At 41.4% G+C, this 20,622-nt stretch overlaps 1 protein-coding gene across 1 annotated transcript; it reads left to right on the forward strand.

Annotated features, from left to right (window-relative positions):
• The first annotated feature begins 263 nt into the window (after positions 1-263).
• On the forward strand, positions 264-20,622 carry SEC24A (SEC24 homolog A, COPII coat complex component). The gene is made up of 23 exons (XM_080555465.1): positions 264-471; positions 4,488-5,000; positions 6,152-6,319; positions 7,991-8,068; positions 8,380-8,546; positions 9,145-9,317; positions 10,803-10,905; positions 11,700-11,826; positions 12,117-12,226; positions 12,618-12,730; positions 13,596-13,714; positions 14,355-14,410; positions 14,719-14,925; positions 15,248-15,368; positions 15,924-16,082; positions 16,584-16,757; positions 17,235-17,345; positions 17,724-17,899; positions 18,043-18,180; positions 18,791-18,895; positions 19,039-19,131; positions 19,690-19,793; positions 20,165-20,622. The coding sequence occupies exons 1-23, from the start codon at positions 399-401 to the stop codon at positions 20,277-20,279; spliced, it is 3,303 nt and encodes a 1,100-aa protein (XP_080411591.1). The 5' UTR covers positions 264-398; the 3' UTR covers positions 20,280-20,622.

Below are 20,622 nucleotides of genomic sequence, written 5' to 3' on the forward strand. Positions count from 1 at the left end.
ACTTCACTGTATCTGGGGCTAACCGCGGCATTTCGCTACGTTTGGGGCTAAACAGCCTCATTTCGCTACGTTGGGGGCAGGGTATTTGGGGCTAACCACGGCATTTCTCTACACGAGGCCTCCGTCCCACAGCCCCCTCACTTCCAGCTCCAACCCTGGCGGGCAGAGGCCCTGTGGCACCCAGGGCGCTGAGGAAGGAGGCCGCGGAGCACCCCACCCGTGGGTGCCCCCCCCCCCCCCCAGCGCCTCCCCCCTGCCGCAGCGCGGCGCTGCCCGGAAGTGCCACGTGTACGCAGCGCGCGTGCGCCGGGCGGGCGGCCCCGGTAGTTCCGGTGCGGCGCGGCCCCGCCCCTGGCGCCGCGGAGCCGAGCGGAACCGAGCCGGGCCCGGGCGCAGCCATGGCCCAGCCCGCGGGGCCCGCCGCTGCCTGCCGAGCTCAGGGCGGTGCCGGGCGGCAGCCCTACAGCAACGGTGAGCTACCGGGACCGGGGTGGAGGGAGCGTCCCGGTGCCCCGGTGCAGGCGGTGTGGGCCGCTTTCGTTTTGCGTGTTTTGGGGGGTTTTGTACCCAAATCCGTGACGGAACCGCGCGGGCCAGGCCGTGGTACCGCGGCCTGTGAGGGCCCGGGGGGCCTGGCTGCGCTCCCCGGGACCCCCCCCCGGTGGGAGCGAGGCACCGGGGTGAGACCGGGCAGCTCCCGGCGGGACCTTGAGAACCGGGAAGCAAGGCACGGGGCGGGCCCGGGCCATGTCCGTGGCGGTGTGGGCTGCCGGAAGCCTTTCCCAGCCCCTCGCCTTCCCGCAGCACCCCCCTGCCCCGTTCCCTGATTTCTTCGTTCCCTAATTCCGTGCTTCTCCTTTTCGGTACTCGTGGCGCCCCGTGAGCAGGGCAGTTATAACCAGATCCTTCGGTTTTTCTGCCTTGTGTACGAGTAATTAAATGGGTTGGCTCGCCTTCCCTCTCCTTCTTTGGCAGCGTGTTTATAACTTCTCAAAAATCACTCACGGCATGGCGTTATATGGCTGCACGGTTGCTTGTAGGGTCAGCAGCGTGGGAAGCGGATAAATGCGGGCTGAAAAGAGTCCTCATTCTCTTGAGCTTGCGGTTGAAGCAGGGAGCGTACAAGAGGAACGTCGGCTCATGGAGTGCTCGAGCGGGATGAGTTACACGCTGGCATCGCTTTATTTCAGCCGGTTTGGCTGTAGTTGGTTCAAGTGCCCAGTGGAAGTTCAGGGAGGTGGCCAGAGGAGGAGAGACGTCAGGCTGTCAGGTGTCTGAAAACCGAAGGCCTGAAACCTAGAGTTACGCAAATATAGGGTAATAAAATGAACCAGCAGTCACGGTGTGCTTGAGAGAGGGCACGGGTTGCTGGCCCGTTGAATAAATGGGGTTATTCGAGTGTGGGCCGTCCTTAGCGCTGTCGGGAAGGCGCTGCGATCCTCGGCTATTACAGGAAAAATAACGTTGCCTAAAAGCGATGGAGAGCGTACCGAGGGTGCCGTTACGGTTATTTGTAACGGCCCGTGAGGAAAGAGAGCTGTCAGCAGAACGACAAATGGTAATCCAGCCGCCAGCTCTCCTCCCGACGCGTTGCTCCCCTCGCCGCCCGCAGGTAACCGACTCCCCAGCGCCCTGCGCGGGTGCCCGGCCGAGGCGGCAGCGGCGCCGCACGCTGCCGACCTGGAAATGGCTGGGCAGCGAGCAGCGGGTTGCCTGGTGACAACCTGCCTCTCTTCACGCGGGTTTTAATAGGAGCGGTACTCGCTGATTTGCTCCTCGGCCGGCAGATGCGGAGTGTAAACAAGGAGGAGAAACGCGCTCGGAGAGAACCGTTCGCTCGCCTCGCGTGATGGCGCGGCGCTCCGAGGCCGCGGGCGGGCTCGGCTGCAGCGGGTGCTGGCAGCCTGCTGCCACCCGGCTCGGCTGGAATCCAGCTCGGCCCCCGGGGGCGCGTGTCCTTGTACCCCCTGGGGAGGTTGCAATGGGTGAAAGCGGCGTCCTGGGCACGGGGAGCAGGTGGCACTGAAATTCGGCGTGGCAGAGAACGTGGCTTGAATCGTAGCCTCCCACGGTGATGTTTCGATCCCTCATTTCCTAAAACCACTGAGCAGCCGGCATAAGTATTCCAGTGCCATCCCCCATCTCTTAGAAATTTTAAACGGCCTTAGGTACATAAAGGTGTCTCGTGCTGCTAAGGAGGTGGCCTCGCTCTTGTTGCTAGCTCCTGTCCGTGGTGTCCTGAGCTCGGTGGCTTTGCTGTTGTGCAGGTGACCTTGCTTTTCAGTCCGCGCCGAATTCCTGCTCGCAGGAAAGGAGCAGCAGCCTACGGGGAAGCTGGAGAGCCTGCGTGCTGCCTGCCGGGCCTCCCTAAAGGGGTCAGGTCAAGACGGGCACCTGACAGCAGCAAAAAGCAAGTTCTGAGAAGTCTTTGTGCAACTGTGAAGGCCTTTGAGAAGGGTTAACGCCCCTCAGAGCTGTTGCTTTGGTTTTGTTGGCAGCTTTACGCAGGCCTGCCTTGAAAGCGTGAATTGTGCGAAGGCTATCGAGGCTTTTCATTGGGCTTCTGACTTTAAAAAATAAAAACAAGTTGAAATTTGGAAGATTGCTTTAAAAATCTAACTCATCACAGCACAAAGTACCATAAAAATGATTCCTGGCTGGGCTACAGAGTCGTGCCCCAAGGTGAATTACCAAGTTACACAATTAATCTGTATTTGCTCTATACCTTGTGTACCATTTAGTGTAACGTTATATCAATATACATGTGATACGGTTCTTACATAAGAAACCTTAGTCACTTGTAGGGCTGGCAAATTGAATTTACAATTCACTTGGTAAGTCAGTTGCCGAAAGCCCACCTGACACGCTGCGGGGCGGTTTTCAGAGGTGAGTCATAACCGTAGGAATTCTCATGTTTGCAAGCTTTTGGTTTCGACACCCTTGGTTTTGGAGGATTATTAATTACTGCGATTTATGAGCAGCTTTGTCAGGATGGTGGGCTATAACCGGGTTTCCTAACTGAAAGGCAGGCAGCGTGTTATGATTAATGGGTACAGAATCTTACGCTGTGTACTTCGTAGGCACAAATAACAGAGGCAGGGCGAGGTCAGGAGCACTGCAGGGCTACCACCTTGGCTGAGCAGGCGGTGTGGAGATGCACGCAGTGTTCAGTGGGTGACAGCTGTCTGTCAGCTGCAGCCTGAGGCTTTCTAGGGAATGCTGAGCTGAACGGCACTCCCAATATTTGCCCTAACGAGGTACTTCAGTGTTCCTTGCTTAGCTTATTTTGTTGTGTGCGTGCTGAGTTCCGAGTTATTTTCACTTGGAAATGTGAACTTCTCCCCTTTTGAGGTTTAACCAGAATGTTTCGGTAGCTCAGAAACCAGCTGCCTTTATTTTATTGCTAAATGAAATTGTGGGATTTCATTCCGGTGGCAGCTATTTGCAGCACTTGTATGTGAAATGTAATTCCGCGTGCTCATCTCTGCGGCGTGCTTTTGAAAACGTAAGTGTTGAATCTTGCAGGGGGTTCTGGTCTGGAAAATGAAATGCTTTTGTTTTTCTGGGTTCAACATTTTATTTTCCAGAAACTTAACTGGAAATTAATCCTGGAAAGTAGGATGGGGTTGGGAGTAAAAGAATCATAAGACTAAGCCATAAGGACGATCTCTTTTGATTTCAGGAGTATAACTGGAAGCCATTCCAGTGCCATTTACTGTTTTATTAACCTTGTTTGTTTTTTCCAGCTGATTAATACCGAGTTCAGCTCTACCACCCAACAAACACATAAGGAGCACCATCAGCCTATCGAGTTTATTTTCTCGATCGGTGAATTATTCCGTGATAAATCGCTCTTCGTTCCGTGTTCTTGGCCAGCTGGCTGTTGATGCGAGCCGTATGTGCAGGAGTAGTCCTCCTGCTAAATTTAGCTGCAGAACCTTTATGGATTAACTCTGTCACTTGAGAAATAGCAGGGTGACTTATGCTGAAATTGGCTGCTCGTGTCTTTGCCGTAAGCTAAAGTTGAAGTTGGTGTCAAGCCTCAAGTGGAGCCGAGCTGTTAGGTGAGGGCGGCTCCTGCTCCCAGCCGGCGCGCCTGTGCTCCTGCCAGCCGCGTGGCAGTGCCCTCCTCCTCGCTCGGCTGGCGTTTGGGTGTTGCTGGAGATGGAAATAGCATCGTTGCGTGCGTTTCGGTCCGGGAGGGTGGAGTTTGCTCAGGCACTGGAGCGCTTAGTGAGCTGTGTGGTTGGGAGGCTACTGTAAAAACAAAACACTAAAAGATCTAAGTGTTGATAGCAAAATGCTATCAAGTTCGTTGCCCGTGTAGTACTATTTCCATCACTTCTACCTGATTGTTTTTTTAAAAACAAAAACGACTTCTCTAATGTGGAGATTAATAACATCCTCGGGAAGGAGAGTCCCAGGAACATGTTTTATTTTCAGCAGCAATACACGACACTGACCTTTCAAAGCTTTTTTTCTCCTAGGTCCTGTTCAAAATCAGATGATGCATTCTTCGGATGCCCAGGGATACAACCCTGCAGTTCCAGGATCGTACTCGCATCCGAAGGTTCCTCCGCATCAGCCTTCTGGACAGTACAACTACAGCGGCTCCCAGAATGTCTCTCAGTTCAACAGTTACCAAGGGCCTGGGCAGACTCTCAACAGACCGCCAGTGGCACCTCTCTCTGGGTCACCAGTGCAGCAAACGGGTCCTGTACCTCAAGTGCCGCCGCCTGCGTTGCAAAACTCAGCTGCTATATCATCTGCTGGTAGCTTTCCTCCCGGTGCTGGCCCCCCGATGCTTTCAAACTGGCAGTACAGCCAGAGCGCTGTGAGTCACCCGGCCGGGACGCCGCCAAGCCACTTGGCTCCCGGGACGGGGACAGGGTCAGCTCAGCCATCGCCCTCGTTATCAGGAAATACAAATCCTCCAGGAAGTTATCAGTATGCTGCTTCTCCAGGAGGTCCCTCGCTTCACAACAGCTTTATGAAGCCAGGTAACCATATATTTTTTTTTTTAACTGGCTGCCAGCGCCAACTTTTCTGTATCGTTTTTAAGAAAAAAGTATACAGACTTCACTCTGTGGCAGCCTTTTGCTCATGGGTACCAGATTGTCAAAACAGATGATCTGAGAAAACGCACATCACAAAATTTGGGGTAACTTCTTTGGATTAGAAAGGGAAATTCAGTGTGGAAAATTTCGTTTTGCTCGGGTGGCTGAAGCAGGTAATTCCTTAGCAGCGGCTTGTTGTTTTGGGAAGCTATGTGTGGGTAATGTTTCCGTGGCCTTTGCCATTCCTTGGGGTGTTTGAAGCATTTGTGTGCTTCAGTCAAGTGAGAGCTTCCGGACTTCACAGTTGAAAAATGTTAAAGCAAATCTTTTTTCTTATGAAATGCTTTTAGCCCCATTAGACATTACTCTTGATTCTAGTTCTTCGTTTTATGCTGGCGTGATTTTATTACAGTTGATTGGAATAAGCAATTAGTACTCTGGAGTTCATGATGAAAATGGTAAATGAGAAACTTTGGAAAGGGGCATATGGAATAGAATTCTTGTACACGTTCAATGGTGAATCCTCCTGAGCAATTTCCCGGTAAAGTTTTTGTAGAACAGCGATCACTTTTAAAAGGGATTTAGCTCATTTTGCTGCTGGCACTCATCCTTAGAACAAGGGTCTGCCAGCTGCATGCCCAGCCTCGGGCAGCCTCTCTCAGACACAACCCGTATGTTACTGTCTTGCATCAGCTTGTCGAAGATGAGCATCCTGTCTGGAGGAATCTGTTTTAGACTCTTCTGGTACATTATACTCTGATGTGGGGCTGTACTATAACTTTTTGAAGTCCAGGATTCATAGTTGAAACGAGGATGCTTTCTGTGCCTCTTAAAATTCTTACCAAGAATTGTAATAAATAACTGAAAGAGGTAAATAGCATAACATAATAATAAATAACATCCTGAATAACAGCTACAGGAACCCAGTGTGACAGAAACAACTTGAAGTTGTTAAACCTTCTACATGTATTAGGATTTGTCTGATGCTGCTTATCACTTGAATAAGAGGAATGTGTTTGATCAATATGGTTTCGTAAGAAAAGTCTTCTGTGACTTTTTCAGTGGGGTTCAACTAAAACTGAATCTCTTTACAGGATCTGCACCTCCACCAGTGACTCAGCCTTTAACTCCTCTCCACCCTCCCCCAAGGCCACCTTTAGGACCCCCACCAGTTGGCGGTCCACCTTTAATTAGGCCATCAACGCTGACAGCGGGACCACCTAACACACAGTCTCTGCTAAACTCAGCTGCAAATCAAGACGGTAAGAAATGAGTTACTCTTTTTGTTGATTTTGGACATTACAACTAGCTGTGATGTGCAACCAAGTCAAGTACTCTGCTTCTGTTAGAGAAATAAAGCTTATGCTAATACAGCACATTAATGCTTTGTCTGGAAGGAGCATGCAAGGACCTGGAAAGAACAACATATTTCTTGTTGGTAGTTGTTAATAAACTAAAAATAATGAACACTTGAAATGTATTTAAGTGCTGTTTGACATGTCAGTGTCTCACACAGTGGCCATGTTTTTTTTTTTTCTTTTCGGTGTTCTGAGATCTGGAAGTTCTGATTTCTCTGCATACCTGACTGCTGCGGAGAATATATTCTGTGTATTAATTCCTGTATCATTTTATTCTGCAGGGAAAGCTTAAATGTGAACCCTGCAAGTTGTTGCCTGTTTTACATGAGTGTACCTTGCTTTTTCTTTCTGTGTAAAATCAGTGAAACATATTCTGGATTCCTTCCTTCTCTGAAGGTACTTACTAGAGGCTGTGAAGGCTGTCAGCTGTTGAAGACATATCTGATTTTCTCTGTCTCCTGTGGGGCCTGCACAAATATGCCATTGTTTAAGAACTCATCAGAGCTCTGTATCAAACAGACCTGCAGTTGTGTAGCACTTAGAGCTCGTGTTAAATGGGATGATGTGGTAGTTGGCAGTTTTATTTTTACATATATATATGGTACTTTGTTCTGTCAAAACTGTTGGTACCTTGCATGTTCAGATTGACAGCTTCTTGTATGTGGTAGCTGTATTGAGTGCAAGAATAGTACGTTCAGATTTAGCTTAGTTTTGAACATACAAAAGGCATTAGAAACTGCTTTTGCTTAGAAAGTCTCCTTTAATAGTACAGAAATGAGACGTTTTCAGGGCTCTGGAGAGAGAAATTTTTAGTTTGAAGGAAGTTTGACTGTTTCTTACTTGTGGATAATGTAGTAGGTTCCTTCCACTGGGTCATCTTTGAAGATTTTAATGATAATATAATGTAAATCAAGTACCTCCTTCCCTTTAAGAATTGATATTTGGTTTTGTATGTTTAGACATAGCAAGCTTAGAATAAGTTGTCCTTTGGGAGGACTCTCAATTTCAAGGTTTTTCTTATCTCAAGTGGAATTTGTATCTTGACTGGTATGTGAGCATATCAAAACTGTTGGTGTTTGGTAAACAGGACTGGACAAAGTGTATAGGCGAAGGGAGTTTGATGTTTCCATGTGATTTTGGTGGAAAAAATATTTCAGGGAGCTCTGTACCTACATTCTGAGATGCTTTGAAAACTGCAGCTGGCACACAGACCCTTCCTCTGATGAGAATGACGAGTCCCCTGACATGCTTTACTGCCTATTAGCTTGGAATTTATGGAGTATACCTAATTTAAAGTAATCTGAACAGATCATTCAACCAGAAATGTAGACTTTAATTGTTTTCCTTCAAAAAGTTTGTGGGTTTTCATGAATGTCCTTAGAGGTCATTTCAGCAGGGAAAGTGCATGAGAGAAATAGCTAAGATATATATTTATAATTAAGTCTTGTCTTGAGACAGTGTAAATCCAAACTATGCTGATCTCCATATTCATCCTGCAAAGAGAATTGCTTTTCATTTACCTCATTACAACTTCTTAGTAACTAGTTAAATTTTAAAATGTGACCTTTTTAACAGGTGATGCTACATCTGCTGCTAGCGATGGGTCCGCGGTCCAAAATAGCTATGATGCAATAGAAGGAGGTGGCCTCATGGGTAAGATTTTGGAATTAAAAATGCTTACCATTACATAACATTTTTAAGAGTTTAGGAAAGATAGAAGCTTAGGCATTTATGTACAGACATACTTTGTTCAATGTCTGTCTTGAAAGTAAATATATTTGAAGCATTGACAGGCTATATGCATGCAAGTATTGTAGAGCAGCTAACATTTTGTGAAATTAACCACACTTGTTAATGGTTCACACTTAAAAGTTAAACAACAAAAAGCCCTCCTGATGTGATAATGCTTTGACCAAGCTGCACTTCTTCAATTCATCTTAAATATTTGTCTTCTCTACTTCTAGCAACCCCACATCCTTCTCCTGCACCCCCGAATCTTAAGATGAACAGAAATGTTGGCTATTCTTACCCTGCCTTGCCACCAGGCTACCAAAATACTTCACCACCTGGAGCACCAGGAATGCAAGCATCTGCTTTGCAATATCCAGATGGATCAAAACATTTCCACCAGGTAAAGATTTTGTATTTTTTTTCTCACTACTACCCCAATGCACTTGAATTTAAAAATAATAATAATAATGCAGCAGTCTGTGTTGTGTGTCAATGGGGTTCTGCTTCTGCAGTTCCCTGTTCTCTGTGCCACTTGTTCACGATGATAGATGTATCCAGAAATTAATGCTTTTGTTGTCAACTTGACACCAGTCTGGAAAAATTGTGCCAGCTCTTTCTATAGTGTCTTATTATTAAATCTGCTCAGAATATTTATCTTCTAAAATTTTCAGCTGCTTTGGGTGTGCTTTTCTTCCCTCAGGTCGCTATTGTTAGCTGAAGTATTTTTTTTCCTGAACTTTCAAAGCAAACGACTGACGTTTTTGCCAGCTGGGCCTCTGTATTTCAAGGGTTTTGTAGCATATAGGTTTTTTTTTACCTCCAGTATGTTACATGCTAAAGTCCAAGTTTATGTAACAAGTACTATTTCTAAATATACCGTTTTAATACAATTGCAGTTAATGTGTACAGAAAATGAAAGGTAGATATGTTTGCTTTTTAAATGAACTGGGTTTCATCCAAATAATCAATGCTAATTGTGAAATTTTGTTTGACTCTAGCCTCCCCTAGGCACTAATCACTTAACTGCATCTATGGGTTCCCTGAGCCTACAGCAAGAAGGATTAAGACCTGTGAATCTTCTTCAAGAAAGAAATATTCTTCCTACAACCATCTTACAGGCTCCTGTCCCAAACTTGCATGAAGATATCCAGAAGCTCAATTGTAATCCAGAGTAAGATTATCAGTTTGCTATAATTCATCAAAATAAATTCCTAGTTGTAAACATAACTTTCAAAAATATTTCCTTATTTTTGTGAGTATAAAGCATTGAAAATGGGCTTCAGTGTGTTAAGATAAAGGTGGTAAGTGGATTAAATTTTGAAGTGAAGAAGACAGTGTAGAATATTAATTACCCTTTTCAGCTCATTGATATCATCTGCTTATTAGCTGTTGACTTCGTAGTCCTGAAACAGTCCATTAATTCCTGTTGTCAGACTATAACCAATGCCATTGATTCAATTTTGAGCAACATTCCTTTTTTAAGTAAGAAAGCCACACATGCATCCCTTAGAAAAGTCATTTAGGAAATGATTCCTAATGTCTTAAGAGATTGTCAAAACGTGGCATTTGAATGTGTACCATAGCTTTAATAAACCAGGTATGTTCTGCTGCAGGTGTTATGAGATCACGTGTCTCCACTTGCCGTTGCTTTTTGTTAGAATCTAAAAATAGTTGTATGCGATTAATTAGATAATTCCATCAGTTAAGCACCTCATTGCTGTTTACAAAATTTCATTGATTTGTGTTCCGTTCTCTGGAGCCAAGATTGAGGCGGTTAGCAGAGCTCGCCCTTTTCTTTAGCTGGTGCACACACTGTAATTTGAATGACCTGCTATTTTCATTTTAGTCTGGGACGTGTTTCAAGTAACTGTTCTCCATAACAAGAGGATAACGTAACCGTCATAATCCTCCTGTTAGTGTTCTCAGCTGCTACTAAGTGCTTTTTCTAAACCTGCCTCACAGTGTACAAGGAAATTGTGTAGGAAATATGAGGAAAAATAAGATGTTTGCAAGGCAGTTACAAATAAGTACAATGCAAAAAGTTTGCAATATAGCTTGCAATGAGTATGATTGAGAAGATTTAAAATAGGAATTAACTCACTGAAGTGAGGTAGATAAGAAGGTTGTGGATGCAGAAGCACGTGTGACCTCTGTATTGAAAGTAACCAAAATACTTGTAATACAAGTAAAAATTTGTGTATTTGCAAAAGTACTGTGCATGACTGCACTTTGCAGAAACCACTGGGTTCTGAAGTGTCTGAAGTTACAGGGTTGAAGGGTTTGTTTGTAGTTACTTTAAACTTTGCTGGTTCAGATCAGTATGTAAGGCCACCTCAAAAAGTTACCCCAAAATAACACTTTGTGTATAAAGGTTTGGTTCAACTTTGAGCGTTGTTAGGCTTAACTTTGACTGAAGTGACTAAAATGACACTGTTTTCTGCGTAAAGAGCATGTGTATAAAGTAACATGAGAACTAAAGCATGTACTGTGGATCCAGCTCAGATTAAAACAGAACTACGTGACAGAGTTGGAGATGATACTTTATCTGGGAATGGATGTCACCAGCTCTGGAAAATATAAAGGATGCTATACACTACTGAAATTATCATTTTCTTACCTGAAAGTCACTGAAGATAATCCTTTATTCTCTGTGTAGGTTGTTCCGCTGTACCCTGACCAACATTCCTCAAACTCAGGCCTTACTGAATAAAGCCAAACTTCCTTTGGGGCTCCTGCTTCATCCTTTCAAAGACTTATCGGTATGAGAAATATCTAAAACTTTAAATGCTGAAATATCAGCTATACCTTCACTAAAGTCTGTCCGAAGTCAGAAAAGGGATTAGAAAAGAAGTGCAACTGTGTTGGCTGATCTTGGCCTAGGAAAATAGCCTCGGTAACTGACATTTCCCTGTTCCATACAGATTGCTGTCATTTATCTGAGATTTTTCTCCTGCCTTTCTAAACCTCAAAAAAATAAAAATAAAAAAATACCTTAGAGGCAGTGCAGAAGTCAGACTGTGACAGAAGACAACTCGCGTAAATACCACTCCTACTTGAATAGCTGTATTTTGTCACATAACAGTTGTAGTTAGTAATTTCCTGTACTGATTCTTAATTTAGTTAAGCATTAACAAAGTTAAAGGGGTTTGACTGTCCACAGATACCTAGGAGATTTTGAATTTGGCAGTGCATCTTTTAAATGTTGCTATTTTTCACAATTTAAGTGATTTTCTGAATACATATTGCTGTCTTTTTCCTGGGATCTTTGCCCTGCATTGAATGTTGAGTTTGTTCTTGCACTATAAATGCAAAATTCAAGGCAGTGGAGGCTTGAAAGGGGAACGTTTGCAGCCAGATAGATTAGAGCTAGGTTCTGACCAGTATTATTATTAAGGAATTTTGCAGGAGTGCTGTGTGGATGCAGAAATACTTGTTCCTTAAACAAGTATGCTTTGACTAGCTAGCTAACCACGAAGCACAGTGTAGATTGTTGTTATCATCGTTGAATGGCTGCAGTGTTGATCCTTTAAAATAGGAAGCTTTTCTTTTCCAGCAATTGCCAGTGGTCACTTCAAGCACTATTGTGAGATGTCGTTCCTGCCGGACGTATATTAACCCTTTCGTCAGCTTTCTAGACCAAAGGAGATGGAAATGCAATTTGTGCTATAGAGTGAACGATGGTAGGTTTTAAATGCGCTCGTTATTTTGAACTGTTACAGTTATCCTTTCCCACCTTGACCTTTGAGATGATAATATTGACTGTATCAGTACTAGGGTTCATCATTTGTTGTGCTGAAGTCTGACCCAGTCTCCCAAGGTAGGCCAGGTGACAAAGTTGCTTTCCTACCTAGTATATATAGTTTTCCAAGAAGTGTTGCCCAACAGGCACAAAAGAGTTGATATTTTTGTTTTAAAATGTAGCACAGCTAATACTAGTTTGAAGTAATAATGTATTAATTTATCTGCACAGTTCCTGAAGAATTCATGTATAACCCTGTGACAAGAGTTTATGGAGAACCTCATAAAAGACCTGAAGTCCAGAATGCTACTATTGAGTTTATGGCTCCATCTGAATACATGGTAAGGTTTTACTTATTCTCTCCCTTAGTTTTTATTTCCAGAGAGAAGTTGGGAGGAAAAAAAAACCACAACCTTTTTATAAGGGGTGCTTTCCAGTTTAGTATAGCAGTTACTGCTTCAAGGAGTACATCTGAGAAGACTCGAGCATTACTTCAGATAGGATATCATTTATAAACATTTATGATTTCATAGTTCAGTATTTAGAATAAGTAGGTGTTTGTGGGTCTTTTGAAAGAAAACCACAATTATAGAATCACCCAATAAGAGAAATGCATCTAGAAATTTTGTCATCTGTACATTGCTCTAATAATAGAGTTTAAACTTGCAGTAGAATAAAACCAATTTAATAAATGTCACTTCGACAATTAAAGGCAATCTTTTCTTTGTTCAGCTACGTCCACCTCAGCCACCTGTGTACCTCTTTGTATTTGATGTCTCTCATAATGCAATAGAGACAGGATACTTGAATACAGTCTGCAAGACCTTATTAGACAATCTTGACTTGTAAGTAAAAAGAATGTCTTTTTTTTTGGTCTTATGAAACCTGTGATAGACGTTAACATGCTAATGCTTCCTGTCTGTAAGAAAAGTTTCCTGGTGTTGGCTCGCCATGGCCAGTGTTGTATGGAAATATAGTATAAAGCTGTAGTCATTTTTCCTATCACAGCTGCACTAGTATATAAGGTAATTTTGAGGCACTTCTCAGACTGGGTTTTTTCTATCTTCTTCACCAACCCCAAAGAGGAATAAGCATCATGTTATGATGTGTTTAGAATTATATCTTCTAAAAGCTGAAATTTAGATGAGTATTCACTGGAATTTATGCATGTATCTAATTAACTTTTCATTTTTAAAATGTGCTATTTGAATGTACATAAATCCGGCTTAGTATTTGCAGCTTGTTTCTTTTCTGTATCTTTATATTACTTTTGTTTGATATATAGTAGAGTTATGTCCAGCTTTCGACTTGATTAACATTGGAAAACGCTGAAAGATAACTCACTTTGGGATTCTTATGTGTTGTTCCTTTCTGAAGGGGCTTCTATGCTGAACTTCTAAATAAGGTTTTAACTTAAAATTACAAACACCTGTTGCTGTGTCTGCAAACACAGTTATTCTTTTTAAGTGTTGTTCATCCATTTATTACCCTCTTAAAAAAAAATCTCGGATGTCTGCTGGGTGATTCTACTATGAGGTCCTTTTTTTTCCTCCAGAATGATTTAGTCAAGCTGTTGCAGTATAGCTGTTAAGCTAACTACTTGCTAACAATGTTGGACAGGTGCAGTGGATGTGGTTTTAAATTAAAAAAAAAAAAAAGCTTGTAGAAATGAAATTTCATCTTGCTGAACACCATATGTCTGATTTTTAGGCTTCCCGGGAATACTAGAACAAAAATAGGCTTCATCACATTTGACAGCACAATCCATTTCTACAGTCTTCAGGAAGGTCTCTCTCAGCCTCAGATGCTTATAGTTTCAGATATTGAAGGTATGCAGAGAAAACTTCTGTGTTTAGTACCTATTAACGACAGCTGGTTTTGACAGCCTTTTTAACATATATCTGGTGGGAGTTTCTAGATCAGATCATTAATCTCTCTAGTAGTGGCTATAGGAGTAGCATATATGTGGGTTCCTTTGAAGCTCCTGATGTCTGAGCAATGCTGTGGCTGCTCATGACTTAAAACATGAAGACAGCCTTCTGAAAAACAAAGATGGCCTTCTGAACTTCTAGTTTTTTATACAATTATCTGAATTCCTGTTAGGATTGTAATTGAAATAATGATGCTTGGTAAATTGTGGTAGATTCTTAGTGACTAATGCTTAGTGATGGTCTTTTGCCTTTACTGTCAATTTACCTTTCACTGATGTTAAGGGGCAGGGTGGAATGAATACTAGACAATCTTCTATGCATTTTTACTCAGTAGGCTTTATCCTTCAAGCCTTTTGACTGCTATTCTAAAATGCCATTCTAGCCGCAGGTATGCTGGGGGTGGATCAATGTTTGAATGGATTTACACATTGCTACTATATTTTTTCAATAGATGTAATGATTGGCAAACACAATTCAGGAAAGATTTTTTTAAACAAACAACAACAACAAAAAACCTAACACTTCTTTTTTCTTCCAGATGTATTTATACCAATGCCAGAAAACTTATTAGTAAACTTAAATGAAAATAAAGAGGTAAGAATTGCCTTAAATAACTAGTGACATTCACATAATATGCTTGATAGTTTGTGGATTACTAAATACTCTTTAATATCTATGTTTAAATGACAAGTTTGGGGTGGGGAAAAAGTCTTTTAATTCATCTATTTGACCATAAAAATTTAACAACCTGAAACAAAACAATACTTGACTTTTGCTAGGGCTTTTTATTACTACCTTAATATTGGCAGTATTAGTACATGTTTATATACACTCAGAAGTCTTCTCTATGAAGAAAAAGCTATTAAGACTCTAGTCTTAATATTTTATTTTCTAAATTGCAGCTTATTCAGGATCTACTGAGGACCTTGCCACAAATGTTTACCAAGTCCCTGGAAACTCAGAGTGCTCTCGGGCCTGCATTACAGGCAGCCTTTAAACTGATGTCCCCCACTGGAGGTAGAATCTCTGTCTTCCAGACACAGCTTCCATCTGTGGGAATGGGAGCACTGAAATCGAGAGAAGAACCGAACCAAAGAGCAACTGCAAAGGTTAGAAAAGTTTAAAAAAAAAAAAAAAAAAAAAAAGATTCAGAGAACTGACAGTCCTGTTCTGTACATGTGTGTGGGTATGGAATTGCCTGTTCTAGGTGAATTTTTTGGTTCTTTTGTTGGGTTAACTATTTAACTACTTCAGTGAAGAGAAGGGGGACGGTAAACAACTACTGTAAATATAGATTTGTGACCTGATTCTTTAAAAGATGTTACTAAAATCAGTGGTGAAAAATCAATTGTTGGTGTCACTGAAAACAAGTGATAAATACGTGAATCCTGAATTTTCTTTGTGTATCATAATGTTCCCTTGCGTGAACAGGACATACATCTGACTCCATCAACTGACTTTTACAAGAAGTTAGCCTTGGACTGCTCAGGACAACAGGTTGCAGTGGATTTATTTCTTCTTAGTGGGCAATATTCTGACTTAGCTTCTCTAGGTAAGCCATATGAAGTTGTTTTGGGGCATCTAACTCCTAAACTTCTTGACAAATACACAAAATCTATATTAGCATTTAGAATATGAACAAATCTAGTGTGTCAAGATGCAAATTCATCCTTGAGCAGTGACACTGAACAGAAGGCAATATTTCAGTCTTTCCTGATTTAGCATAACTGTTTTCACATTCTCCCCTTAGTGAGTCAGGATTTCTGTGGTCCTGGTATAAGTGGTTGAAAGCTTTCTTCCTTTCTGCCTTCCAGCCATCAGTGTTAAGCCTACCATTAGGGTAGGCTTACTAGTGTCTTAATTATTTTTTCTCCATTTAACCAGACTTCTGAGTGACAGAGTACCTGTAATTTCAGGCCATTTCATGCCTCTATACCTAATTGAATATATAGTTGTATTACGTCTATGTCTCTGTATGCAGGTCTATGACTGTGTAACAAAGCTATTTGCAGGTGTAAGCTGTTTAATAATTAAAAGTAATATCACATTCCACTGGTATATTTAAAGACAACTGTATTCACTCTGCCATTGTATGGTTTTGTTTCAGGTTGTATATCAAGATATTCGGCAGGTAGTGTCTATTACTACCAATCTTACCATCATAAACACAACCCTGTCCAAGTGGAGAAATTGCAAAAGGAGTTGAAACGATATTTAACTAGAAAAATTGGATTTGAGGCTGTCATGAGGATAAGATGCACTAAAGGTTTGAACATGTTTTTTTGAGGGTGGGGCAGGAGCAAGCAGGGGATAGTGTCTGCTGTTGCTCGGCAATGTTTTGATTCATATGATTAATACTTTGGCTTTTATGTAAACCTAAATGGTTAAAAGACAAAGATTATAAAAGTAAAACTCAGTACCAGGAATTGGACCATTTTTATGACTGTATTTGGAATTTAAGTGTCAGTAAAAATTCTGTATTTTATAACGGCTAAGACTGGAATTTTTGCCAGGCTGCTCGCTCTTTCATCATGTAGAGACTTGCTGTTATTCTACATTGATTTCTGAATTCCTGGCTTCTGCTAGGCTTTGTGGATTCTACAGATCAGTAATCTGTTTGGAATATTTACCTTTCTGAAGATGCTTTATTTTATTCAGAAGGATCTTAACGTTCTGATACAGAACAGGGGTGTTGGATGGGTAAATGACATCTGTAGTTCACATCTGACTGAAAAAAAAATTCTTTGGTATAATGCTTATCTCGTAGGTCTTTCCATTCATACCTTCCATGGGAACTTCTTCGTAAGATCTACAGACTTGCTCTCGTTACCCAATGTAAACCCAGATGCAGGATACGCCGTGCAAATGTCAGTAGAAGAGAGCCTTACTGATATGCAGGTTGTTTCTTTTCAGTCAGCTCTTCTGTACACATCCAGTAAAGGTAAGATGTATAGGTAGTGTTAGCTGAAACTGATTATATTCAGTTAAGTGTTTTTGTGTACATTTATAAGCTGTAATTCAGTTGGAGTCACAAATTATTTTATCTAATCTCAAGGCAGTAGATGTGATGTGTTACTAAATGTTGATGTTATTGCTTCTTTCAGACCAAGAAGTTTCCTGGGAAACTAACTGTGGCTTGCAAATAGGTGGACTTAGCCTAGAAACTGAGAACTAACAGTTTTTAAAAGCTACTTAAAACAGCCTGGTTCACTGTTTGTATGATAAATGGGATTGAATCATATTTTTTTTTGTTTATTTGGTCTAACACAGATCAGCTGTGTTAATAATAAATAATAGTGTTTATGGGGAAATTATCCGATTAATGAAAGTATTTAAGTGTGGCAAAATTTACTGAATAAACAGTGGCATTCTTGTGTTCCTTCATAAAAACCGAAGTTGTGGGGTTTTTTTCGTACAGGTGAAAGAAGAATTCGTGTCCACACGATGTGCTTACCTGTTGTGACAACGCTGAGTGATGTCTATGCGGGGGCAGATGTACAAGCTATCACAGGGCTGTTAGCCAATATGGGTAAGAATTATAAGAGCTCATCTGGATATGTATGCTAAAAGCTTTAGAGGTATCATCCAGTAATCCACTGAGAAGTTACATTAGAAGTAACGATTCTCTCTGCTTTTAATGCTTGGCTTAGGTAAAATATCAGTATAGTTGTATGTAGTCACCTGGCCTTAGTCCGGTGCATCATCATACTTTTGGTTGGTAATACTTAAATCAAAAAAACCCTTGGTCCTTGGCTTTTTTTCTGAATCATTTATCTTAACTTCTACAGTAGTGTAGTAAAAATTTAAGCTGCATGGGAGTATATGTTAAAATGAGAAGTTAACTTATGTGACTTACTACACAAGGAGGAAAAGCCCCTTTCTTGAGCCTTATACTTTTTTTTTTAAGCTGTGGACCGATCAGTTTCTGCTACCTTGAGTGATGCTCGAGATGCTTTGGTCAACGCAGTGATAGACTCTTTATCTGCTTACCGTTCGTCAGTCCTAAGCATTCAACAGCCTGGTCTGATGGCCCCCAGTTCGCTACGGCTCTTCCCACTTTACGTACTGGCACTCTTAAAACAGGTAAGCCATGGAAGAGGAGCGTAGTTGTCTACGCTTGGAATGTCAACCTGAAGTAAAAGAGCATGTGCAAAGTAAATAAACTATGTTGAATTTAGTTTCTCACTTTTCTTTAATGGTCAAATTAAATGCCTGATTGTTTGCAGAAAGCATTTCAAACTGGGACGAACGCACGTTTAGATGAACGCATTTTTACCATGTGTCAGGTGAAAAACCAACCCCTCGTTTACCTCATGCTTATGACACATCCCAGTTTGTACAGAGTTGATAATCTCACAGATGAGGTGAGTATTTGCATTGCTATGTGGTCTGATTGTGTCTGGTCCCATAGATATGTATGATGTGAAAATAAATTTGTGTTTTAAACCTCACAAGTCTTCCGCATTAAAGCCATGTAGCTCAGATTTCCTGTTTCATTTTCCCAGTTGTTTCATTTGTCTTTGTTACTTGGGGATAGGCTTGATGAATTCTGGTGAGAAGCTGATCTTTGGGAATGAGTGGATGGGGAAAGGTTCTTTCCTAATTTCTGCCCTGTCTTATCTTGCACTATAAATTGTATGTATGTCATGATAGTATAACAGATGTTTTGTCATCCTCCCCCTTGTTGCTTCCTTTATTTTAAAATGTCAAAGTAGTTCTGTGAACAGTGTGTTTAAGAGCCTGAATAATTTCAGAAATCACATCAATACTGATCAAGATAAACTTGAAGTATACCTCTCTAAATAAAACATCAAGAGATTTACTATTAAATTATGTACTTGAATTATAACAAACTTAGAGGAAAGGGATTCAGCTTCAATATTCAGCATAGGACAGCCTAATCTTACTTGACCTTCTATTTTTGTGCCCATTTCACTGCATCAAGATGTGAACTGTACTTTTTTTTTCCTTTAGGGAGCTCTTAACATAAATGACAGAACTATACCTCAGCCACCCATTCTCCAGCTGTCAGTGGAGAAGTTGAGTAGGGATGGTGCTTACCTTATGGATGCTGGCTCTGTAAGTTGTGTGGTGGTGGTGATTTAAATTTGTTTTTCCAAATTTTTATTTACTTTGTGCTCTTTCTGAGAGCTCAAAACGTGTAGAAGACCGACGAGGTGTAGTTTTGTTTTAGGTTATTCTTACTGCTGGTTATCTTTCAGGTAATGTTTCTGTGGATTGGGAAGAACTGTGGGCAGAGCTTTATCAGCCAAGTCCTTGGAGTTCCAAATTATGGCTCAATACCACAGAACATGGTACGTGCTTGCTTTGCTGTATACCAGTCGCACAGTGCAGCCAAAATGTTATCTTCATGGGAATTGAAATACTATATTGAAATATTAGCCCTCTAGTTGTTACACACTATAAATCCAGGTCCAAGGGAAACAAAATGTTATGTCTCTTGGAATTTCTCTAGGCTGAAACTTTAATCTGGATCATCCCATGAAAGCACAGTAGGAATAGGCTGGCAATAATTAAGTTTCTCAGAACAGTGGGAGCACCCTGGGAATATCTGGGAATAGTAAGCACAGGGGATTAGTGGAAAACCTTCTTCAGTTTCTGTGAAAAAACAGTACTGATCACAACTCAGCAATTACTATTCTGATAGGCAGTTGCTGGTACCTGTTCAGTGCGTTTGATTGTTTCAAGCCCTTTAAAAGGAGACCACAGGAAAACTATTCATCAGAGAATGCCTCCTCTGTCCAGGGTTTCTTTACACCTGATTAGGATAGAGTTGAGCTATTTTGTTAAGTGTTCAATTTACTGCGGGTATTGTATACTGCTATGTATTAATGATACCCTTTGCTTCTCAGACACATCTGCCAGAGCTTGAAACTGCAGAATCCATCAGAACAATAGCTTTCGTTTCTTGGCTGAGAGAACAGAGACCTTTCTTTCCTATACTATATATAATAAAGTAAGTGTTTTAACAGTCTTCAAGACCTTTTACAGTACATATTTGGATATCATACACTGTACTTTCTGAAGTCGAGTTTTATCAATGGTGCATGCTGTGCCTAACAAGTTTGACAGTAGATACTATGACTTGGTATGAATCATCTTTGATTTATAACTTTCACAGATTAACTTTTTCTGTGACGTTTAGCCTTTCTTAATGTCGGATGAAGTTAATACTGGTAAGAGTACTTGTTGGGATTAATCACAAGGGCTCTTTTCATAAGTCCTTGAGCTCTGAGCACATCTTGCACTTGATCTGTAACTTTCTGAATGCATTGGTAGATCTTGGTGAATATTTATTTCACTCAAATGTTTATTTTCATTTTGAAGGGATGACAGCCCATTGAAATCAAGTTTTCTGCAAAATATGATTGAAGACAGAACAGAATCAGCCTTATCATACTATGAGTTCCTCCTTCATATACAGCAGCAAGTGAATAAATGAAACGCTAGCCTTTGGCTCACTTCTTTAAGGAAAGATTTTGCAGTAAAGAACACTTGTGCTTATAATATCCTCATTAAATCTGTGGCCTGAGGCAGTCGATGAGAAGTTCTCACTGTGATTTCAACGAACTAAAGCAAATAAAGGACCACATCTGAGAATCAAATGTGCAACTATACATTATACCTTAAAAATCAAACTATTGGAACTGGTTGAGCACCTTTATTTTGCTGCAAATCATGTTTTTACTGTAAGTAGTTGCAGCATGAAGTACATTTACAAAGGCAATACTGAAAAGGTGAAATACATTTTGTAAAATAAAGAGTTCTTTGTTGTTCAAAATGTA

Source organism: Anser brachyrhynchus (assembly GCF_964034855.1).
Source record: "Anser brachyrhynchus genome assembly, chromosome: 14".
NCBI lineage: Eukaryota > Metazoa > Chordata > Aves > Anseriformes > Anatidae > Anser > Anser brachyrhynchus.